This window comes from Chamaea fasciata, unplaced genomic scaffold (genome assembly GCF_029207755.1).
Source record: "Chamaea fasciata isolate MVZ Bird 193981 ecotype frontalis unplaced genomic scaffold, bChaFas1.0.hap1 SCAF_10, whole genome shotgun sequence".
NCBI classification, from domain to species: Eukaryota; Metazoa; Chordata; class Aves; order Passeriformes; family Sylviidae; genus Chamaea; species Chamaea fasciata.
In genome coordinates, this window is record NW_027094095.1 from 15,761,278 (window position 1) to 15,784,113 (window position 22,836).

Here is a 22,836-nt window from a genome sequence, read left to right on the forward strand (position 1 = left end):
CCTTAGTAACTCGAGGATGTTGAATTTGGGGCTACTGAATATCTCATTAACTTCTTCCATGCACAGGTTTTTCAAATGGAAGAATTCCTTAGATGTTGCCAGTACTTCATGCTTTTTGCCACAGATTTTCCCATTCTTTCTCTTGATGTGTCCTGTTCACGTGAGCACCTGCAGATCTCTGCTGTCTCAGAGGTAGAGCAGAGCTACCCACTAAAGCTAGTAGATATTTGTGGTAAAAGGAATGCTGTGTTGGATAAGCAGAGAATAGCTAATGTTATCTGCTTACATTCAGTATCAAATCCTCTTATCCTTTAACTCCAGGAGTTCTTTCTGGTTTGGCTTGTCTACCTTTTCTTTTTAGCCCCTCTCTCCATTGTTGGGTTGAGATTCTTCTGTTTTGAAGTTCTGCTTCATCCCTTTGTTCCCATTTGATGCTCACATCCACTTTCTTTGCTTGGGGGTCATAATGTGCAGAACCAATACTTCACTTTTTGATTTTAATGGGATTTTGAAAATCTGCCCATGTGGCATCTTCAGAGAGGGAAATGAGGAAAACAGGATGAAATATCTCAAAAAGAGACCATCTCTCCAGTATCAGAGATGAATTAAACTACAGTCCTTCAGCTTCTGAGCAGAGGAACTGAAGTTTCTTATGGGATGAACACAGTTGTATCGTTGTTTGAAATTAATTGGGGGATCATGACCTTATTGTTAATGAAAAATTTGTCAGGTAAACTTGAGCCCAAACCTCTCAAAGCCTCTATCAAAATTAGTCAGTGTTATTTTTCAAAAACTTCCTGAAAATTTCTAATTTTTATGGCTGTTTCTTCTTTGAGCAGAGGACACTGTATGTAGTGGAAAGTTTCTTGAATTACTCCTTCCACTTCACCCTAAGTCCCTTCCCTGGCTCTGCTGTTTTCTGTTCTCTTTTGTGAGTGTTATGGAGCGCCCTATTCAGTGGTACCAAGTGCTATATTGCTTCCTCATCCTGCCTCCTGTTCATATGTGAGCATTTGTTTTCCTTTCTGTCCCTTTTACACTCTAGATAGTAGTTAAATGTTAGGTGAGTGTATTCCTAATTCTTACTTGCCATATCCAATGCAGAGGGGGATCTGATGTGATGAGCTTTTTAAAGTGGGCTAAGGGAGTAGACAGGGAGGACAATTCTTCCTCCCATTATCGTCTTCTTCAGTGCTAAAGCCAAGTATTAGCATTCCTGTGCTGCAGTCCAAATACGCATTCCTGAAAGACGTATTAGCCAGGTGAAAAACCATATTTTGTGGATAAAGTGAACCTAGAATTAGATGCATTTCAGATTAATTAATGGAGACTGTCATTCTACTGAACATTTGTCAGTGGTTTTTTGGAATATGCGTATTCATTTTGTAAGGTTGTATTGATTTTGAACGCTTAAAATTTTGTGGCACTGGATTCAGGAAAACTGCACAGCAACTAAAACACTCACTGTAAAGAGTTGCCATCTAAAGGCATAAGTCAACAGGCAACAGCTCATCTTTAAACAAGTTTGTAGTAACAGTCTCTGTTTTGGATAAGCAATAGTCTTGCTCCCCAACCACTACTTTCATAGAATAGGTCGTGGAATAAAATATTTAAGCAGGGCTTTGAAGGACAGAGTTTTGGCTTTGGTAGGCCTAAATGTTAAGGAAAATAGAGGGAAAAGAATGGAGGTGTGTAGTCTGAGCTTTTGAACTGGTTCTGGAGACTGGTACTGTGTGTGGTGCAGAAACAGAATTTTTTCTGGAAAAGGTAGAAAAATGGTGTAGATTTTTCTGCTGCAGTAGGTAAACTGGAGTAAGTTGGAGGGATGCAGATTGAAGTGGTAGAAGTAAATTGCTGAAACATTATCTCTGTTGGGGCATTTGGAACAAATAGGAGTAAGTTGAGATTTCATTTGATTCAAGGAAAAGTACATTGCATTTCTTCTTGGATTTTAATTATTGTCCCTGCTGTTCTTGTGTGCACTGCAGGTCGTCACACAGTTAGTCAGAGCAGTTTGCACTTCTTTCCACTGGTGTTTGAATGAGTCATGTCCATGGTGCTGTGCAGCTGTAGGCAGAAGGGTGGAATGCCCTTAGGAATGTAGCAGAAATGTGTGTGTGAAGCAGAACGTGCTAGGCGGTAAAATCAGTGGATCTTTTACTCTAGTTTGCAGTACAAATAAAATCAGTCTGTGCTACATATACTGAGACATACCATGTCCAGCGTGCTCCAGCTTGCACCTTCATACTTAAGTAGTGTGTACTTCAAAAATTGTAGTAGAGATGGAGAGATTTCAAAGACACAAACTGAGGAAGGCATGTGATCCCTTCTGGTAGTTTTACAGCAGTTCTGTCTGTGTTAGCAGCCATGCAACAGCTTGGTACATTTTCAGGGTCTCCAGCTCCCTTTGAGCCTCGATTGTCTTTACTCAGATTTGGCATTGGCACCATTGCTGTTGGAACTATTCAGAAGATGGTTCTCATGATTTCTCTTTCAATGGGGTAGAAAGGAGATGCTTTTGAAAATGACTCCAGGAAAAGTCACTTTAAAATAAACAGACAACTATGTTTTCATACATCAAATACTGGCAGTGTGTCCCAATGTTTTTCCCACAGGTGCAGCTATAAAAGTGTGAAGTAGCACAAAGCTGACTCAGGGCCACTCAGCAGTTTCCACCACTGTAAGAGTATTTATATGGGAGTTGAATGATAGGGAGGATTCAGGCAACTTGATGATACTGTTTTGCCCACATTTAAATTTTGTTAAAGTTATCACTGCTGATTTATAATTGTAGCTGATTGTTCTGTGAGGATGCCAAGGGCCTGGAAAACACAGAAACTTCACATGGCTTAGTGCATAAAGGGCTGCAGGATTTTTTATAGCACCAATGATGAGAGGAGGTAATGTGCAATGTTAGAAAGGTGGGGGTTTTCATGGAATCAAACTGCTAAAGATTACAGCATCTCTGCTTAAGGACTTTTTTATTGAAGCAGTCCTATAGGGAATTATTGGACAAACCTCAGAGTCTGAAAAACAGATGATGTGTGAGTTACTGAGATTCTGGCTATTGTCCAGCACCCTCTGAACTGAACAATGGATGTTGGGATTGAATGCCAGGATTTGGTTTTTCAATTCCATCATTGATTGTGAGTATGTAAGAATTTTATCAAATCTTTTAGAAGAGTGAGTAGTTACCAGGATGTTAAAGTTTTCTTTACCCAGTTTTCATGTTTGGTTGCTCATTGTCTTCAAACCCATGCAGGATTTTAAATTGGCAGTATGACAGTATTTAGTTTGTCATACCAGATGTATGATTCAAGTTGCTTATAGTGATTTTTTTCTTCATTTTAGCCAGTTCATGGTGACAACTTCAAAAGAGCGCTTTTTTTTTCTTTTTTTTTTTTTTTTAATCTTTTAATTCTCCCCGCACGTTTCACTGTCATTTAGAGGTGTTGGGAAGCAGAGAAATACCATCCAGTAACAGCTGAATTCCATCCCCTTTTCTCATCTCAATCAGCTCTAGTTTTATTTTGAAGAGGACCTCATACAATGATAATTCCTATTTTCAGGGAAGTTATGTTGTTTCTCATAGTGGTCGAATGTATCACTACTTGCTCATAGATAGTCAATGGCAACCAGTGTGACACCAAACTCTTCATTGTTGCAACAAATGTTGCTGTGGGGAGAAGAAGAGGGAAGCAAAAGAGCAACTTCACTTGTTTTGTTTCCTTGCCTTCATCTTTTTCTGGGGTTGCTGAAGCTCCACATTTGCTTGCAAACTCTGTGTATTTTCTTGGCTGTATCAGCAAGAAACCCATACATGAAAAAAAAGCACATAAGAATCTTGATAAGAATCTTGAAACTGGAGTGAAAAGAAATTGAGATAATTTCCAAGGACTACTAGGGAGAGATTAAAGGGTTGTATGTCTGCAAGATCAGCCAGCATTGAAAAAGGGGTTGTCAGATGTCAGTCTCTAGAGAGAATGTGTTTCTGGCTAGGAAAAGCCTCAGAATCATGAGGGCTGAGATTGTGATGCTTTCTTTTAGTGGTCAGATATTACTGGAGGAGTGTTTACACTTACACAAACCTTGTGCGTGTGTAGGAGGCAATTGAGGATTTACACAGCTCAGAAGAATGGCTTAATTACATGTAGCAAGTCAGGTGCTATTTTTCTTCTTTTTTGTTCCTATGAGTAAAAACGTGCTGGAAAGGGATTTTTGTCAAAAAAATGAGGTGGTAGCAAGAAGTGGCAGCAATAGCAATACCCAAAAGAGATGTGGGAGTCTGCTTGCACCCCTCTCTTAAATCCTCTTCCATGACAGAATGGGTACAGAAAGAGCATGAGGCCAATACTGTGTGTCCTACTGCATACTTACCTCAGTTTGAGGTCTTCTGAATACTTCTCTGTTCCAGGGACATCATTCTGTATTAAATATGCTTTTTATCTGAGTGGAAGTAGGTCCTATCTGATTATTAGGCAACCAAAATGCATAATAAAATCCGATCTGTGAGCCCACAGTTTACACAGGACAGGTTGACTTATGTGCAGACTCTAATACATAAATTTTGCAGGTAAACAGGTGCAAATGAATACAGCCTTTTATGAAGACAAACATTGGCACTATTTGAAAGGTAATAAAAACTGATTAGAGACAAGAATTTAGTATTACTGAAACAAATCTTCAGTTAAATTGTTTCTGAGAGATGGCAGAACCTGCTATCTGACCTGAAAGCATTTTTTCTACAGATGTTCTAATATAGTAAGTGAGGATGTAGGTTCATCATTTTTTATTAAGATTTTTTGAGAGGCAAAATGGAAAGGAAAAAAATATTCCTTATATTTTTCTTAACTTCATGACAATATGGATTTCCTTCAGTGGGAGCACATGGCATAAAAAAACATCGTCATTGCTGTCTGAGAACTGAATTCAGGAGTTAGTTTTATTTGATCACCTTCTAGTTATTTGGGCCAACTGCTTAATCTGGTTTTCTGCATGTAATGTGATAGTATTGTGGTGGAATCAAATTATAGGAAAAGGCAGTAGTTAATCTTTACTATTAGTTACTGCACATCAATGAAAGTTACCATTCCTTGAAAATAACTTTTAAAAATTTGCACAAAGATGGAGGCTTAGATAACAAGGGAAGATGGGCAGAGAAAGGAGTAGATCAGCTTGGAGACAGGTAGCTGAGATGAATAGTGCTCCAACATGAACATCTTTCTGTATGACTCAGGGTGACTTGCAGGGATTTGTACATTTTGTTGTGGGTCAGCTTACCAGATAAAATAGTACAGTACTTGTGAAGATACTTGTTACACCATCCATTTTCCAAAGCCAAACATTTTCAAAGCACTTTTGTCATGTGGATGCTGAAAGGAATGCAGGTCGCTTCTTCCTCTGCTCTCTTCTGGATGTCCTGCTTTATATACCAGTAAATAAACTGTTTTGTCTTAAAGCTTTTCTCCCTCTTTCATTTTGCTTTGGCTTGATCTATCCTAGAGGTCATTTGCCTTGTAGCAGAAGTTGGGAACGGTGGAGTCTGCAGGAGTGCAGGTTGTCAGTGCGGACCGTAACAAGACATGCTCACTGCCAGGGGAAGCAGGGTTGTTCTGTCAGAGTGTGTTGCACATGCAGTGCTGGTAGACCCTTTGTCCTGAAAGATTCCACAGGCAACTGAAGAACTAAACTGTGAAGTTTTTCAGGAGCATTTTGTACTGGAACAACTTCCCACAGATCATTTGAATGTGAGAAGAATTCAGGCATGCTTAATGACTTTGCTGAACTGATTAAAAATGGGAATTGTTTTTCCCAATCAAATTGCAAAGTGTTGAGAAGGAAAGCATCTCTTCTGTTTAGAAGCTTTCTCTTCTTTTTCCTCTGTGCTTCACCCCTGTGTTCTCTATTATGCTTGTACATGCATTATGCTCAAATAGTTATCAAGCTGACCCTTCTTTCTATATTGCGTAGGAAAAAAGTTTCAAATGGTCCAAATTCTATTTCCATTGAGTTTTCCAGCTTTTTATTCTTTTAAACAGCAGTTGAGAATGTAATTTGACCTTTGATAAATACTGAGATAACGTGAAACAGCAACACGTTATACAGCCTGAACAGTTGAGCACCATCATTTTATGGGGAAGGCTCAGTATTCTGATATTCTGGATTAAAAACTGTTAGAGAACCAGACTAAAAATTGAGTATACAATAATAACATAGTTTCAGATGAAATGCAGTTACATTCAAAACAGCACAGGGAATTCAGAGATTCAGACTGTTTTCTGGAATGATTAATTCCAGTGTAACCCAAATTCTACATTTCTGAAGCTGCTTATTAGGTTTCTAGTGTTACATCTTCACAACAGCTTCCACCAAAAAGGATCCTGTTTCTAGATTGATAGAGATCTGTTGTCCATGTGGCAAACTTGATTGCTGTAACAAGTGCCTGTTTCCCTCTCTTAAGTTTGCACAGTTTTCATTGCACCTGTTACATGTTTGTAGTTAAGGGCAGTACCATGTGTGTCATCCCTGTTCTGTAGGTTCAGTAGGAAACATCCAGTCATGTACTGCAAACTCTGTTAACCTCCTAGTTCTCAAATAAAAAGAAATGTAGAAAATTCTTTGAAATAGAAATAAAAACCCCATATATTTTATGGAAAGAGTTGTAACAGTGCAAGGCTCTTCAGTTAGGCTTCTGTGCCCTTTGCCATCTGTCTGTATAAAAAACCTATGATGAGATTTTTATTTTTAGATTAGGGCAATCACTTGATTATCTGGGTTTCAAATAATTGTGATGCTGGAATTAGGATTATTTTGAGAACTTTTGCTTTGTATTTATAGAGAGTTAATGTAGTACATTCTGTTTCCTGTAAGCAGTGCACTGACAGTGCTATCAGAGGCAGTAGCTTAAATGGGAAAACATGAAAGGGAAAAAATAAATTCAAAAGCCATTGGGAGAGCTCTCGTTTGCATATATTTCAAATATTTTAGGTGGCAAGTAAGTATTTCAGCTATCTGTTGAAATTTCAATTTTTTTTTTTTTTTGCTTAAAATGGTATAATTAATTTTATTTCTCAAATTAAATACTATTGGCTCCACTACCTGTCCTTCTAGAAGAAATCAGTGATTTATATATTTGTTAAAAATTAGATAGCATAGGCTATCAAGCTTTAAAACACAACTTTTAACAAGGATTTTAATGTGACCTAGTAGCATTTTGCTCATATGAATGCATCTCTTCAGTATGAGGTTATATTTGGACTGACCATTTTTTTGTTTGTTTTTCTGTCTGTCCTTCTGTCCTGGTACCATTTTCTTACAGAGATCAGAATATTCTGGATCCTACATTGGAATATGTTAAGGTAAGGTACTGTTTCTTACCCTCAAAATATTTTCTTTGGTCTATGCCCAGCACTGACAGAGCATTTCCAGTCATTTGTAGGCAAATAGTGCAGCTGTCTATCTTTTGATACAGAGAAACTAAATATACATGTCAGATTGTTGTCTTAAAGCTTCAGTGACATACTTGTACTTTGGGTGTAGGTTTCATTTTTATGTGGGGCTTCTGTACAGTTACATGGTGACTGCCTAAATTCTTGCTTTGGTTAGCAGATTAAAAGAAGCTGTATTTTTTGCTTATGGATTTCTGGGGAAGTAAAGAAACATGCCTGAAAATACTATAAAAATGTCAAATTTAGGTTTGCAGTTCTAGCACTATACTTACTAAAATTACAGGTAAAAATTCACTTCTGGTCCAAAAAGTGGCTGGGAAAGTGGCTGCCACAGGAGACTCAGAACTGCTGCTGGATTTTTGCTCTGAGCAGGTAGTTCGGTGTTGTGAGGTCCCTGGCCTCAATCCCAGCCTGAAGTTGGGATATGGTAGAGAAGAGAAGGTCAAAAGCCTTCTCAAGAGAGCTGTGGAAGAGGGGATGCCAGAGGCAACAAAGTTGTGGATGTGTTAATTGCTGTATTTAATTCAGTTTACTCTGAATCTCACACTGTACTGTACCGAGTATGCTACTACAGTTTTAATAATGTGACTAAGTAGAAGGCAGAGGTATCATGTGCCAATTCATCAATATGTGTGTCTTGTCTTGTTGCAGCAAGTTCTGTATTATAAATGTGGTTTCTGGTCTTTTCAGCTTTTCTAGTAGAAGCTTGTCTTGGACTCTTGTCAATAGCAGTGGTGCTCAGCTTAGTTATTTAAACTTTGATGTTGAAGAGGAAAGCCTGGGGAAAGGAGACTTATGAGGAAGAATACCAGGGTTACCAATCCCTTCTCTTCCCCTTCCTTTTTCAGTTTTTCCTGTCTATATCCCTACCTTTAGTGAAATGCGAGTTTGGACCCTAGTTCAGTGGTGTTATAACAGGAACTCTAAACAAGAAATCTCAAACTACAACTTCGAAAAATATGCAGAAATTGCTTTCTAATAAATATAACTCCCCAAAACATTCTTGTCTGTAAAGGTGTAGATTACAATTCTTGGTAAATTTCACATTTGTTAACAAAACTTTCCTTGCTGAAATCTGGTGACTGAAAGTAATATAAATAAGTTCTTGTGTTTAGAAATACTCTGAACAGAGGAAAGGCAAAATAAGGTTTTTTTTCTGCTGTTTTATTCTGCTCAAGATACAAGACAGAAAATACTGATTATAGATTTTTTTAAAGAGAATATTCTCTGTAGATGGACTGTGGTTTCTAATTCTTTAAATTACATTGCCCACAAGTTGCAGTTTACTACATCTTGAATATTGATGTATTAATTCATTCAGTACATAAAGAGAGCTAATTATGCAAAAGCAAGTTCTAAGGGGGGAAAAATGTACTGATTTGCTGAAGTCTGAGTATACTGAAGTGTCCATATGGCTTCAACTCTTCTTTTGTATTCACAGTGCTGCTGAAACCATGGTCACAGTTAAATGGCTCTTTCAAAAAAAACCTTTCATGGTAGAAGTGAAAACAGGCCAGACTGCTTTGAGTCAGGCTGCTACCCAAGTCATGAAAGAGATTCAGGGACACAATAGCACGTTGTACATTCTGTGAGATTTTTACAAGTTTTATGAACCAAATAATAGATCCATTGCTAGCCTCTGCAGGTTCTTCCCACACCCTGAGTCTGCACATGCACAGAACAGATTCCTGCAGCAAGGGAGAGAGAATCAAGTGCCGGCAGATTAGAGTGTGTCAGAGAACTTTTTGTGAGTCATTTTGATCAAATTCATGTGAACTAAAGATAGCTTTCAGTCTCATTCCTATTCACTATAAATACTTCAGGATCTTTTTATTGAAATCTGTGCTGTAATCATTGAAGCTATATCAGGGTGAAAAGAAAAAAACAAAGATTTCTCTCCTCCTTTCATGGAAACCTTTCAAGCATTTCCTGTGGAAATAGTGCTTAATAATTACAGAAACACATATCAGCAGTGAGTTGATGAATACTACTGTGGCCTGAAGTTTTGGAGTTGTATTCCATTAGTGGAAAAATTGCAAAATTTATGACTGCTCAGCATGGTCATGAGGGAAGTTTATATTTAGATTCAGACTTGAAAAAACTGTTGCTGGTTTAAGGAAGTTACAGCTACAGAAAGGAGTTTCTTGTGAAGTTCTGCTGTAGGGTTCTTGTTCGTCTCAGCCTCACAGTGTTAGTTTTTCTCCCTACTTTTACTCTTCCTTGATTTTGTTGGAAAGCAAACTGTCATAGAAATTACTGTTATTCATCATGAGTTTGGGTAGTGCAACTGAAAATAAAATTCTGATGACATTCCAGTGTGTTGATCATTATCTTTAGCTTTGCAAGATAAGACAATATTGTGTGGGTTTAGTTCAACTTCAGGGAACTTAGATCAGGTTATGAGATTCATTGATGCAGTTTGTATAGTTAATTACGCAAATTCATAATATTGTGGATGCCAATCCAGTATAGGTGTGGGTGTTTGACTCTCACAATCCTACTGGCTGAAGATACTATGGCAAGAGTGTGATCAAAAGTAAAGTTTATATGTGTGTATGTAAGTTTAGGAAAGTTTAGGGGAAAAAATCTGTGTCAGCATGACATGTAGCCACAGTTTGGGAAACAATTTTTCCTGATGACAGTGAAATTTTCTTACAGGCAGCCTTTTTTAGACATGGAAATATATTAGAGAAATCCCCACCTCACTGGAAAACTTGCCAAGTCCAATGTATTCCTGTTCATGCTGTGTATCACACTCCTGCAGAGACTTGCCCGTTGAGATGCGAGCTGGGACTTGTGAGCAGAAAGTTTGTTGGGTTTCTGCCTTGTCTGACAGCATTAAGTAGCAGAGCTGGGAGCAATGCCTGACGCTAAGTCACCACATGATCAGGAGGTTCTTTCTGAGTCTCTGGGGTGGTTTAAGGACTTCTCCACACATTTTGCAACAGCAGCAAGGGCAAGAGTATCACAGAAGGTGCAGTTGACAGATGGAATGTGGTTTTTTGAGGAGAGAAGCAGTATGCCTATGTGGCCAACTTGGACTTTACACATCTCTGTCACTATGGATTTGTCATCCAACTCAAAGATCATCGGTGATGTCAGTGAGGCTGCAGACAGAGACATTTTCTCTTTTTTTATGTTTCTCTGCCTAGCAGGAAGAGGAGCTTCAGAAACATCATTCCACAGCAGTTGCCTCTTGTATGCAAGCTGTGTAATTCAGACATCTAAGGTTCTGTGAGAACCAGTCTAATGTTAAATGCAAGTAATCTTCGATCTCAATGAAACCTTAGGTTTGAAGCTCGATGGATGGTTGCTGGTGGTGCACTGCCCTCTGCTGGAAAATAAACACTTGACTGGATATTTTTAATCGAGTCATGGTTATTCAAATCACGTTTCAAAATAAATTCTTTTTAACTCTGGTAGGAGCCTGACCGTTGAAAGTTGGTTGCTTTTTCTCAAGAGGCACAGAATGGGGGTGATTTTTCCCCTCCTCCCTGTCATTAATTTATAAAATTAGCTCCTAGAGGGAACTTGAGAAATTTTTTTGTCAGGGTGTCCCTGAGATTGTTAGAATAGATGTTCTGATTTGTCCAAAACTGCCGACAAAAGAGATTCCTTATGATCCCAAAATAATCTGCTCTACCTCCCCAACTAGATTAGTCTAATGATCTTTTAATTGTTACTGTGAGAAAAGTTTTCCTAAATTGTGATATTTTGCATGTAGAAGTTTGGTTTTGGGGGATTTTGTTTGTTGGGTTGGGGGTTTTTTTGTTGGGTTTTTGTTTGTTTGTTTGTTTGGGGGTGGGTTTGTTTGTTTGGGGTGGGGTTTTTGTTTGTTTGTTTGGGTTTTGGTTTGGTTTTTGTTTTGGGTGGGAGGGGTTTGTTTGGGTTTGGGTTTTTTGGTTGGTTTTGTCCCGCTGTCTTCTATTCATAACCTATATTTCATTTTCTAGTGGGATAAGTTTGTGCTGTTGCAGTAAGTTGGACAGAGCATCTTGTCTTTTACTTTTAGTCCTGTTCTGGTGATAGTAAAATTTCTGGGGGTAGAATTTTTTTTTTCAGCCTTATACTAGGTTTGTTTCTTACAATGTCTGCCCTTTCCTTAAAAGGGGCAACTCTTTCTTTAAATATGTATGATAATTGTTCCTAAAAGCTTTCATCAGCCCAAGAAAAAAAGAAAAAAAACTTAAGGAGTTACATATATTACTGAAATTCAGCAGCTCTCAAGTATTTAATGCCCCTGAAACTGTGGTGAGAATCTTGGCCTGTTCATTTGGAATTAAAGAAATTTTATCTTATTCAATACAATGCAGTTATTCATAATTAGTGGTGGAATATAACACCCAAGTTTCAGTATTTTCTTATGTTGAATTTTGTTTGACCAGCAGGCTGGTCTCTGACTATAAGGTTGAGTCAGCAGTTCTGTCATGTGTTGGCTGCAAAGTGATGAATAAAATGTGAGCTGGCGTTTGCAGTAAATTGTGCAGGAAGTATGATTTTACAGCTCTGCAAGACAATGCACTTTCAGTCTACTGTCCTCGTTCATGTTTCCCCAGGGAACCTCAAGTTAGCCTGTTCCTGTTAGGAGCTATTTGCTCTTTCCCAGCCCCCAATTCTTGAAGGGCTTGGTTAGCTCTAAGATCTGGATTTTTCTGTGGTTGCTGGGGTTTGTGAGTTCTTTTGGTCGGTTGAGGTTTTGGGGTTTTGTGGGTCAGGGGTAAGGGAAGTCAGTGTACTGCGAGGAGGAATATTTATTCTTTGTGACTGATAATCCTTGTATGAATTGAGTCAAGTGGATAGTGGCTTTCCAATTATTCTGGCCTTCATTGTGAAGTCTTTTAGCAGTGCATTCCCCTCTCCTGTCGCATTCTTGCATTTCCCCCCTCCTGATGCTGAAATGGAGTTCAGGGTATTTTACTTATGGGAGCATCTTCTGTAATGCTGAGGGTGCTTTCGTAAATAACAAAATGCTGATAATTCTTAGACCAGCAAGCATCCTCTCTTTGCATGTTAATGGTTAATCTTATATGTTATCCTACCATGGATTTGACCCAGTTAATGTCTGTCTACACCTTCTGTTATTACTCATTAACTCTCAAGTGATGGTCTGGTCTAGAGTCCTCAAAAACCACTACATGCAGTGATATTTGAGTTGAAAACTATAAAATTACTTTGCTCCAATTTCTTTGGCACCAATAGTAATACTAGTTGCAGTAGCTACTTAGTTGACCTTTTCAATACCTTTGTAGAGGATCAGTAACTACTATCAGGTCTGATTTGCCAATGAGAAATATAAGCTGGAAAGATCTGAGTCTGAAGCATGGGATAGAAGTCCTGGGGTACAAAAAATAGGTCTTATTTAATCTCTAGTGATCTTTTGAAACTTGGATTTAAACTAATGACCTGTTTTCTCCAACATATTAATCCCAGTCGTTCTCAAATGCTGGCAGTTATCACAAAATGGTTTGGGTTGGCGGGGACCTCAAAAAATATCTCGTGACAGTCCACTGCCTTGTGTAGGGGCACCTTTGATTAGACCAGGTTTCTCAGGGCCCCATCCAGTCTGGCCTTTTGATCATATACCCAAGTCAAAATGTCCGTGTCAGTGAAATCAAACATGGGTACATGGGGATGTGCATTTATATTTCAGAGAAAGAGGCGGCGGGGGAAGGGGGGGAAGGGTTGTTTTTTAGTTTTCATGGTTTTGAAGATGGACTAATAGCAAAAGCTGTCAGGGACATGAAAATGTTTATATTGAACTCCATGGAACACCTTACTGTTGATCTTTCACTGTCTGTAAGCTCATGAGCCACAAGGGGGAGTGAGTATATAATGTGTGGAGAGCAGATGTTGATGATTTTTTTAAAGCATTTTGGGTCCTCTTACTGATAAAGCCTAGGGAGGTAAAGCTAATCTCTCAGAGCTGTGTTTACAGATAATAATTAGAATAAGACTGGTACATTGTGTGTGTCTGTCTTGCCTCTTTTTTGGAGACACACTGAGATAGTTTAGCCTGCAGAGAGGGCAGCAGAAGGAGCATTGGGATGTTTCAGTTGGGATGTCATCTACTGATAAGTGCTGTCAAAGGAGCAGGTTGGCCTGACGTTTTTGTATGTTGGATATTTATAGAAAATAAGCATCTGCACAAATAATGGAGCATAATGTTATGTTGGCTGTCTAGAATACCTACAGGTCGTTTGCCTCCATGCCCTCTAATCCTTTTGTTAGTAAAACATTGAAAGACTTTTGAAAAGCCAAACTCTGAGAGAGCCCAAGTGACTTGTAAGTTTTCTTTCTGAGTGCTACGCATCCAAAATATGCATCCTTTGTATAAAAGGGAAGTGTTTTAGGGTGTTCAGGAGTTTTAGATAATTAGCTGATATTTTAAAGGTATCCAATTACCCTGGAGAAATAACACATTTTTTTCATCTTTTCATTATTTTTAGAATTGGTTTAAATCTCACACAAACAAACACTTTACTCTGACAGGGCTGGGGAGACTTTCAAAAACAAAAGTCTGGCGTTAACAATTGTCTTGATGCCTTGTTTTTCTATGCAAGACAACTCTGGTATGCTGACCAGCAAAGCTAGTTAGACTATTGACAGCTAAGTCAGCAGCAAAGAGAAGAAAGTATTACCCATGAACTGTGAACTAATTCTGAAAGAAAAGGAAATTCATGCCTTTTCATTTTTTTTTTTTTCCCAATCCAAGGAACAAATTGAAGGAAAAATAGATGGGGCATTACAAAATTATTTCATGTTTGTACGTGAGTTGGCAGACAGTAGGTGGAGCTCAAGAATATTTATGCTAGTTTTTGGTAGGATCTATTAAACCTGCCAGTGGCTTCATAATAAGAAGGCGTCCAGTAGGAAAGCCAGACCTACTGCTGGATCACTTTGAAAAAATTTGATCTTTTATAACTAAAACATATAAATCTCAAAGGTATTTGGGTGTCTTAAAGTGCAAATTAGGGCCTAGTAGGAAGCTGATAAGCAGGTTTGGCATTTATTTCTTGTACCTGCCAACCTGGGTTTTTATATGAGGCAGAATTTCAAAGAGATTTATTCAAGCAGCAGTGTAAACTAAATAGATGCAAATTCTGTTTTCTCACTATTCTTGTACAACTGAAGCATGTTTCTCAGACTGCCTCACGGAACCACGACAGAAAGGAATTATGCTGACCTCTCCCACACCACTCCTTGCAATGCAAACAAGGGTAATTACAGCTGCAGCTCTGTCTGTTGATTTATGATCAGAAGCTGCACCAACAACAGCATGCAGGAAGTGAGGTTATCTGAGAGAACATGAAAGAGTCAGTTCTGTTAAAAATTGAGACAGGAATGGTAGGACATGAGCTGGGAGATGGGATTTTATGTGACTGTAGACATTTGAGTTAGGAACAGATAAAAGTAAACCTTCTGACAGTGTTGTCATCCCCTTCCTTCCACTTACTCTACCCTTTAACAAGTGTTCAGCTGTAAAGTTGGGCACTACCTGTATTTGGAGGCATCTGCCCCCAGAGCTTTGTTAGAGGTGGTGTGCCCTATCTGCAGGGCTTACTGCTAAAACTAACTAGGAGTGGGCACTGGGAAGATGTTGTTTGCATGGATAAATAGTTTATCAGTTGTCCCGTTTCCTGGCTTTTTCTTACGTCAAAAAGAACAAATAACCAGTCATGGAAAAAACTCTTATGTATTGAGTGAGAAATGTTTCAACTGAAGACTTCAATTATTTGATTTTCCTTAGGTTTTTTCTTTCAAATGTCGTTCCTGTTGTACTTTATTACAACCCCAGAGTTGCCATTTTGTAGCCGTAGGCACTCAGACCATAGTTAGGTCATGCCCTGTCTAATGGGGACGTGTCTGCATGACGCCACTCGCTCAGCAGCAGTGCTCGGGGCTGCATCTAATCAGATTTGTGCTCTTGACCCTTGTACAGTGCACCGTGCCTTCTTTCATTTACAGCTGGCTTCCTGCCTGCATTGTTTACTTCCATTTAGTGCAGTGAAATGTAAAGCATTACGTGTGTTTTACTGAATATTGCTAGGCTGATTTGAATGCTTAAATGAATAGAACAGCACAAAGCAAAGTGGCAAGCCAACAATTCCCTCATCTAATTTAGTCTGAAATTACCCCTCTTTCTCTAATATGAAATCATAAATCATAATAATTCTGTGTGTGAATTCTAAGCACTTCCATGACCATGACTGGTATTTGGTTCAAAATAACCTCTTGTAGCTCTGGAGACTGTTTTGATAACTTCAGACTGCTTGTGAGTTTTCAAGCATTTGTATTTTCAAGGAGTGTGGTTGCTTTACTTGAGCCACTTAAAATCTTGAAGCCACTTTTTTTTGTTTGGGTTTTTGGGGTTTTTTTTTTGTGATGAGAGAAAAAGAAACTCTACTAAAGAAATTATCCCTACATTTTTTTTCTTGTTTGACCTGTACAATTAAAGCAGCCTAAGAAGATTCCCCTTGAGCAGGTTCGCGCTATCCTGTGTGAACACCTCAAACTCCTGCATATGCAGTGTGCTGTGAGTGAGCTGGACGGAGTTTAGGTGTGTCAAGGGAACAGTGAGTAATTTAAACTAGACCATGAAAATATCCTAAATAACTTCAGAGGCTTTGTAATAACAGATGGAATTAGCAGAGACTGCTTAATTTCTCTTCCTAATGGGCTATTAGGAGCTCAACACAGAATGTATGTTCAAGTGTGAACTTGTGTGGCCATGGATTCTATTAAAAATCCTTTCTTATTAAGCTTGGTTATCAAAGTTATCAAAAACAATCTAGCCAGCCATCCACAGAAACAGATGAAGGAATTATCAGATAATTTAAGGTTCTAGGCAGAATCTTTGAAAACAAAGAAATGAAACTGATGGTTGACCTTTTGGTGCTGAAGGGCACTTAAAATAAATCAATAGATGACTTAGCAAAAGGATTGTATTCGATGTTTCTAAGGTATATTAAACAGATTTGTTTCTCATGTGCAGAGTCCAAGAACCCAAAGTACCAGCAAAAAACTGAAGGCCAACAGTGTGAAAATGTGACTAAGCCATCCTTTGTTTCTCTGAGTCAGTATTTTAAAGTGTCAAGCTTACCTATGTATGAAGCATAATTGGAGCAGCCTGAAGGCTGCCCTCAATCATGACAGCCATCAGTGCAGGACATACCATCCTGTCACCCAGAGGTTTCTCACATACTCTTTGGGATTCCTTCCAGTAATATTAATTTTCATACTGCTGTATCACAGTGTCTGGCAAAGGTTGTAATCCGTTCATTGAGCTATCTAGGCTGAAATCATACTAACTTAATAAAAAGAAAATTCCCATTCGTTTACTTTTTAAAACATTTAAAATTTACTATTTAAATAAAGTATCATTTTTCCTATCAGTTATACTGTTGATAAAAACCATTGGCAGCTGCTGTATGAAATGCAGTACAGTATTAGTTTTTAAGATTCATTATTTCTGGCATTCTCTCAACATACGTAATTTTCGGTTCATTACTTCATTACAGACAGGAAAGAAGGATCTGGCGGTTACCATTTGTATTAGACCTGCCACTCCAATTCTCCTTTTTTTTTTTAAAAAAAAGGGGGGGTTTTATTCTTGATGATGGATGGGAACCTTTGTTTAAATTTCAGTGTAGGTTTACACATTGATAGGTCATAGTATTCCTGTCTCTTTTTTCCCAACCCCATAAAGAACTCCTCTTTGGAACTTCTAATTCTTTCCAGGGTAGAAGTGGTCCACCACACTGCTAAATCAGTTGTTTCTGCTGCCAATATAACTAAGTCATCCTAATAGCCCTTCTTGTCACCTACTGTAGTTTGTGTTGCTTGTCTTGGTAGTTTCTGTTTATGGTATTCCTAGGGAAACCTTAGTGTGTGATATTAATACTTGCCAGCATATTAATATTAAGTCTTGCCAGCACTGTAAAGCAAAAACACCTTGACTGATGCAGTCTTCAATTTCATTTCCCTTTTTATCATCCCTCCCTCCTGCCCTTCCAGTTTTAAATTGGATTAGGGTATTATTATGAGAACTTTTGATTAACATTCTTCAAAAATACAGTCAGTCCTTAGTGAGATGTCCTGCCAGCGTACCAGAAAATTTTGGTCAAGAAACAAGCATCACAGTTGAGGCTTTTTTGTTTGAAGTTTTGCAGGGTATCTTTTAACCTTCTCTTCTCTGGCCACCTGCTAAAGCAATCCTGTGGAGTTCCTCAAAGTGGAAAAATAACTCAAAGTAAATTAAAATGTGCTGCAGCACAGTGCAAAGAGAAAAGGAGGGTACTTTCACATTCCTATTATATTATCTACTCATTCATTGTTTGAGTTTGTCATAAAGTACTCTTCAGCAGGACTTCATCTTCAAAGTCAGTATTTTCAGCTTCTTTTCTGGCCGATCTTATATCTCTTTTCTTGCCAGGTTTATTACTTTACAGTCCATTTAATGTTCTGTTCTTTTATTCCTACATTGTTTTGCTTTTCTCAGAAGAGTCTCTGGCATAACATCTCCTACACATGGCCAAGTAGTCTGGCTGCCTTTATGAGCATTCTGGGTTTGGTGCTTAACCTGGTGGTACGAACCTGCAAACCTTCCATGGTCAGATAGGTAAGAGAACTTTACACATCACACTTCCATATCCTTGTTATCAACACTGAGGTTTCCTCTTCTTTTCAGATAGGCACTCCATCCCATTTTCCTTGAAAGGCAGTGCACATTTTATGTCTTTTCTCAGTGCTGCTGCTATTAATAATTCCTACTGCTGGATGCAGGCACTGAGGGCACTTCCCATTGTTCAGTCAGTATGGGAAGAAAGTACTCTGTTATTAGGTGAGAGGTACCTTGCAAGTAATACCTCAGGATATAAATAAGTACTTAATATGTGTCCTCCTAATTATGTAATATACTTGTTGCTGATGAAAAAGACCTGTGACTATTCATTTTAACCACTCCTTGGGCTTAATTTATTCCTAATCCAAGATCTGAAATATCTGTGATTTATGTATTTTTAGTACCCAAGTAATAATTGATTGATCTCTTCAAAGTTTCTCGTTCTTAAGTGTTACAGGTTGTCTTGTACCCCACAGTCCAGTCTGTTTGCTTTCCTCTCATCAAATCTGTTAACTAGGCTGCTATGGAGGTGATGTCTTGTCTCTTACAGTTACCATAATTACCCAGGTTGTTTGCCTTTTTTTTGCCCTGGTTCTTGAGAGAGCCTTGAGGTATGTCAGGCAGATTCTTTGCTGGTGAGCAGTTTGCTGACTGGTCAGTATGCTATGGACTGTGCTGTCCAAGAGAATGGAATCAGAGGCATAAACAAAACTGATGCTCTTTATTTTGTTGTAGTGCTTACTTTTACTTTGCCGAATCAGACATGTTCATTAATTCAGTTCCTTCTTTCTGAAGTGATTTGTACAATCGCATGGGACTATCACCAAGATAAAGCTGTCCACTGAGAGTTTTAAATGCTGAAGGTACTTTGGTTACCTGGCAATGACACTGACAATGTTTACAGGGTTGGTTTCTTGCTATTTTTTCCAAGGACTGTCTGCCAGAAGCTTCCTAATTAAAAATAAACAGATTTATCATTTTCCTTGGTTACTGAAGCTCAGTTCTTACAGTTGTCAAACAGTAATCAACTGCTCATCCTCTATTTTTTTTTCTTTTATGTGTGTATAATTGAGGATGCAGGCAGAGATGTTGCATGATTGAGCTGGAGCAACTGATTAAGCCTTTATCAGCACTGGGAGACAGTCAGGTATTGTAACTCATCAGGAAGAGAAGTTTGGCTTGTGCTGATGCCTTAAACACATCTCTGAGCCAGGGGATACCAAGATAGAGGAGCTAGGATTTCACTGGTGAGTGAAACAGATCACATGAGGATTCTGGCACTCTCTGTATGGCGTGCTGGAGGCCAGCGTGCCAGTGGTCACTGAATTGATGGTGTCAGCTTCAGCTGTGGGAAGTGTCCCAGACTGATACGTGAGTAGGGGGGTGTAGCAGCACTGGTGGGCAGTGGTGACACTGAAGAGTTTGCTGAACCTCAGAGCACTGCTGGTAGTGACTGTTTGTCTGCAGTCTTGAGGAACCACAGACAGCAGAACTGAAAATGCCGAAGGATTATAATGTTTTTCAAATGCTGATTGCAGCACTTTGCTGCTTTTATCATCGTAAGTCTATTGTCAGAGTCAAGGTAGGTGCTGTTTTTCAACTACAGTGTGCTAGCCAGTAATGCTTTCAGTTTTTGTTTAGACATATTTGTTTTTATACCATGGTTGGGTACAGAGTGTTTCTCTTTTGAGGAACACCTTCACAATTCACTATTGTCTCAGAAGCTTAAGCAACTTGCAGTTTTATGAGCCTGAGGCTGGCTGTCTTTATGTTTAGGGACTAAGTTAAAATGCCCTGGCTTGGGGCTTGCTGAGGAGGATTTTAGCAAATTTTAGTTTTCAGAATTTAACTGATCAGACCATTTGGTTCCCTAACTTTTTTCACCTATTTAAGGAAAACACAGGCAACTGTGCTCAGGAGCACAGGTGTGTTTTAAATGCTTCAGACAATTTTAGATTTGTCCTTCTATTTTAGATATTTTTTAATTGCAAGATGCACAAAATTATATACTCCTCAGAAGGTTTGGGTTGGAAGGATTCTTTAAAGGTCATCTAGTCCAACCCTCCTGCCATGGGCAGGGACATAATTTATTTTATGCAAAAATGCTCCATATGTACTGTAAGTACAGAAACAGCCTTCATAATCATTCTGGGTCACACTTACAGAAGTGTCTAAGTGACTTGGGAATTGTAGTCATGTGGAGTATCTAACTACTTTTGATGATTTGTGAGTTAGGCTTTAAACTTTTAAATCTTTTTATTTAAGATTAACATGTGAATTGTTCTTTAACGACCTGGACCACTTGCAGTGAAGAAGGATGGGAAGGTTGCTATCTTCTGGCTGTGGCTTTCAAATTTTGATGGAGGCTCTTAAAAGTTGGGAACAGCTGTCCCCTTCTCTCACCTTCAGTGATTCAGCCTTGTAACTGTCCATTTCTGAAAGTGGGGTGTGGGGCTCAGTCTTTTGGGCACTCTGAAAAAGTGATTCTGATCAGACTGAATTCTTCTGACTGGGACAGATGTCAGCGATTACCATCACAGTAGGGTGCTAAAGATGCTCTATTGTGTTGTAATTTATTTTCATTCTTGTTTTAAGGCTTAATTCTCCAATTCTAGAACTTTTTAAATGACATTGGGGTTTATTGGTGGCTGTCAGAACAGTTAGAAAACTTGTTCTTGACCATGCATATGCCCTTTGTTTAACTTGGCATGAATTTCTAATACCTAAAATAACGGTGGTGTTGTCATGGCAACTTTCCATTTGGTCTAATCCATATAGTCTCTCTCTAAACTGAAACATTAATAGTGTTTGCTCTGTGGAGGTAAAAAATAAAACCTTTGATGCAGAAACAAATTACAGTTGGGATCTTTCAAAAATAATGTTCTATTTAAAGAGATTTGCAGCATTTAAAATGTATTTGAATGCATGTGTTCCAGTATGCAGATTTAGCAATAGTTAAATCTGATGAACTGCTATTTGAAGACGTTTGGATGGTAGGGAACTGGGATGCATTTGCTGAAGAGAAAGTGGCTGTAGGTATAGAAACAGCTGGTGGTCAAATCAAGTTAGGTCTGAAGCTTGGGGCCCAATGGTATGGATTCTGTGAAATGCTAGGATGGTGTGAACAATAAGACAGTATGAAATGAAGTAATCAGGTATTATTATTATTACAGTTTTTAAAATCAAGCAATATCAGTTTGTGTAATTAGATGAAGTTAATTCTTGGTTTTAATAATTGTTATACATGTAATGAAATACCAGACTGATGCATAAATAATCATGCTGAAGTTCTCAGCTACCTCTGAGAGATTCAGATTTTTTCTTGCATTGTGATAAATTCGTTATGTTATACAGTTTAATTGAAAGCAGTATAAGGCCAAGCTCAGAGGTGCTTTGCTTGGTCTCACCAAAGCACAGGAAGCAGTACAGCACTTGAGCACTCATGTTTTGCGGCACTTAATTTTAGTGTGTGAAACTGAGGTCTCAACAGCAGATATTTGGTTTATTTTCCCATTCATTACCAGAAGAGGTAGTGATCAGTGCAGAACATCTGAACTTGGATCAACTCATTCTTCAGTCATGATGTGTCATGATGATCCCATTTGGTTTTTATAGCTCTTTACTGTCAGGGTCAGCTTTTACATTGAGGGAAATAGAGAAACTTCAAGGCAAGAGGGCTTGCGTTTGTGTTTAAAAAAGAAGAAAGCGAAGAGAAAATTCTAAATTGTGACTCGTGTCACTTCCAAGCCAAAATATTTTTCTTTAAATTTGCATTTTGTGGAAGAGAAGAAGTACGTTAAAACTAAATCAGTGATAAACGGTGACTCAAAAATGTAGAGGTCTAAATTAATGAAACAAGTTTGCCACAAGACAGGGGTTTTTTTAGTACTAGTCAGTATGGTTGTCATGATCAGAGGGGAAGGGCCTTCAAGTTCAAGTATTTTCATTCTTAATTCTCTGCTGTGATTCACCCTCAGCTGAAGCTGTGCAAAAGGGGAAAGCCACTCCAATTATCAGGGCTGCCAAGTTTTATAACCTCCAGCACGTTGATGTAGCACATTAGTGAGTAATGTACTAATGCTGTGAATGTGACGTGCATAAGAAGCCTTTCATAAGCAGCTACTTATTGCAAGTGCCATCTCTTATCTTGGGTGAATTGCAAACACTTTTTATAGATAGTAGATCTTAATATTTCTTCAGTGTGTGATGATCTAAATCTGTTCTCTGGCATCCTCAGGCTTCATATATCCAGTTTCAGCACATATGTGGAGGCAGTTGGATTTGATAACACATGAGTTACATGTAATCACCACTCAGCATTATTGGCCTGCCTTTTCAACGTTAGATTTGTTATTGTTGGAGAGGGGCAGATGTGACAAGACCAACTGCTCAAAATTATGAAATTTTGTACAGCTCCCCAGACTTTGATTTCCCATTGTCTTGTTGCTGAGTTTGAGTTTTGATGAGTCTTAGAAAATTCTTTTCAATTTCCCATGGTAATTTTATATTTACACTCCAGTAGAAGTTTGATTATCTTCTATTATAAATATGGAGATAGCACAGGGTCCACTGGTGCTCTGTAAGTGACTTCTCTTGGATGGAAATGGGAATATTCTTCAGTAGGTATTTAATGCATTTAACTTCTTGGTAATATCTATTGTTTAGATATGTCTCAAATTAAAACAAAAAGAACCCTCTACATAACTGCTAACATCATTTACATTTGGAAATGCAAATCTCTAGGGTCACCAAGGGGGAGATTATGAT

At 38.4% G+C, this 22,836-nt stretch overlaps 1 protein-coding gene across 10 annotated transcripts in view; it reads left to right on the plus strand.

Moving 5' to 3' along the window:
• BCAR3 (BCAR3 adaptor protein, NSP family member) overlaps nt 1-22,836 on the plus strand; it is a 94,728-nt gene that overhangs the window by 52,841 nt on the left and 19,051 nt on the right. For all 10 annotated transcript variants that reach the window (XM_066192433.1, XM_066192432.1, XM_066192431.1 and 7 more), the window contains one exon: nt 7,319-7,358. In XM_066192433.1, the coding sequence (XP_066048530.1) occupies nt 7,319-7,358 (40 nt within the window). The remainder of the gene's footprint in view (nt 1-7,318; nt 7,359-22,836) is intronic.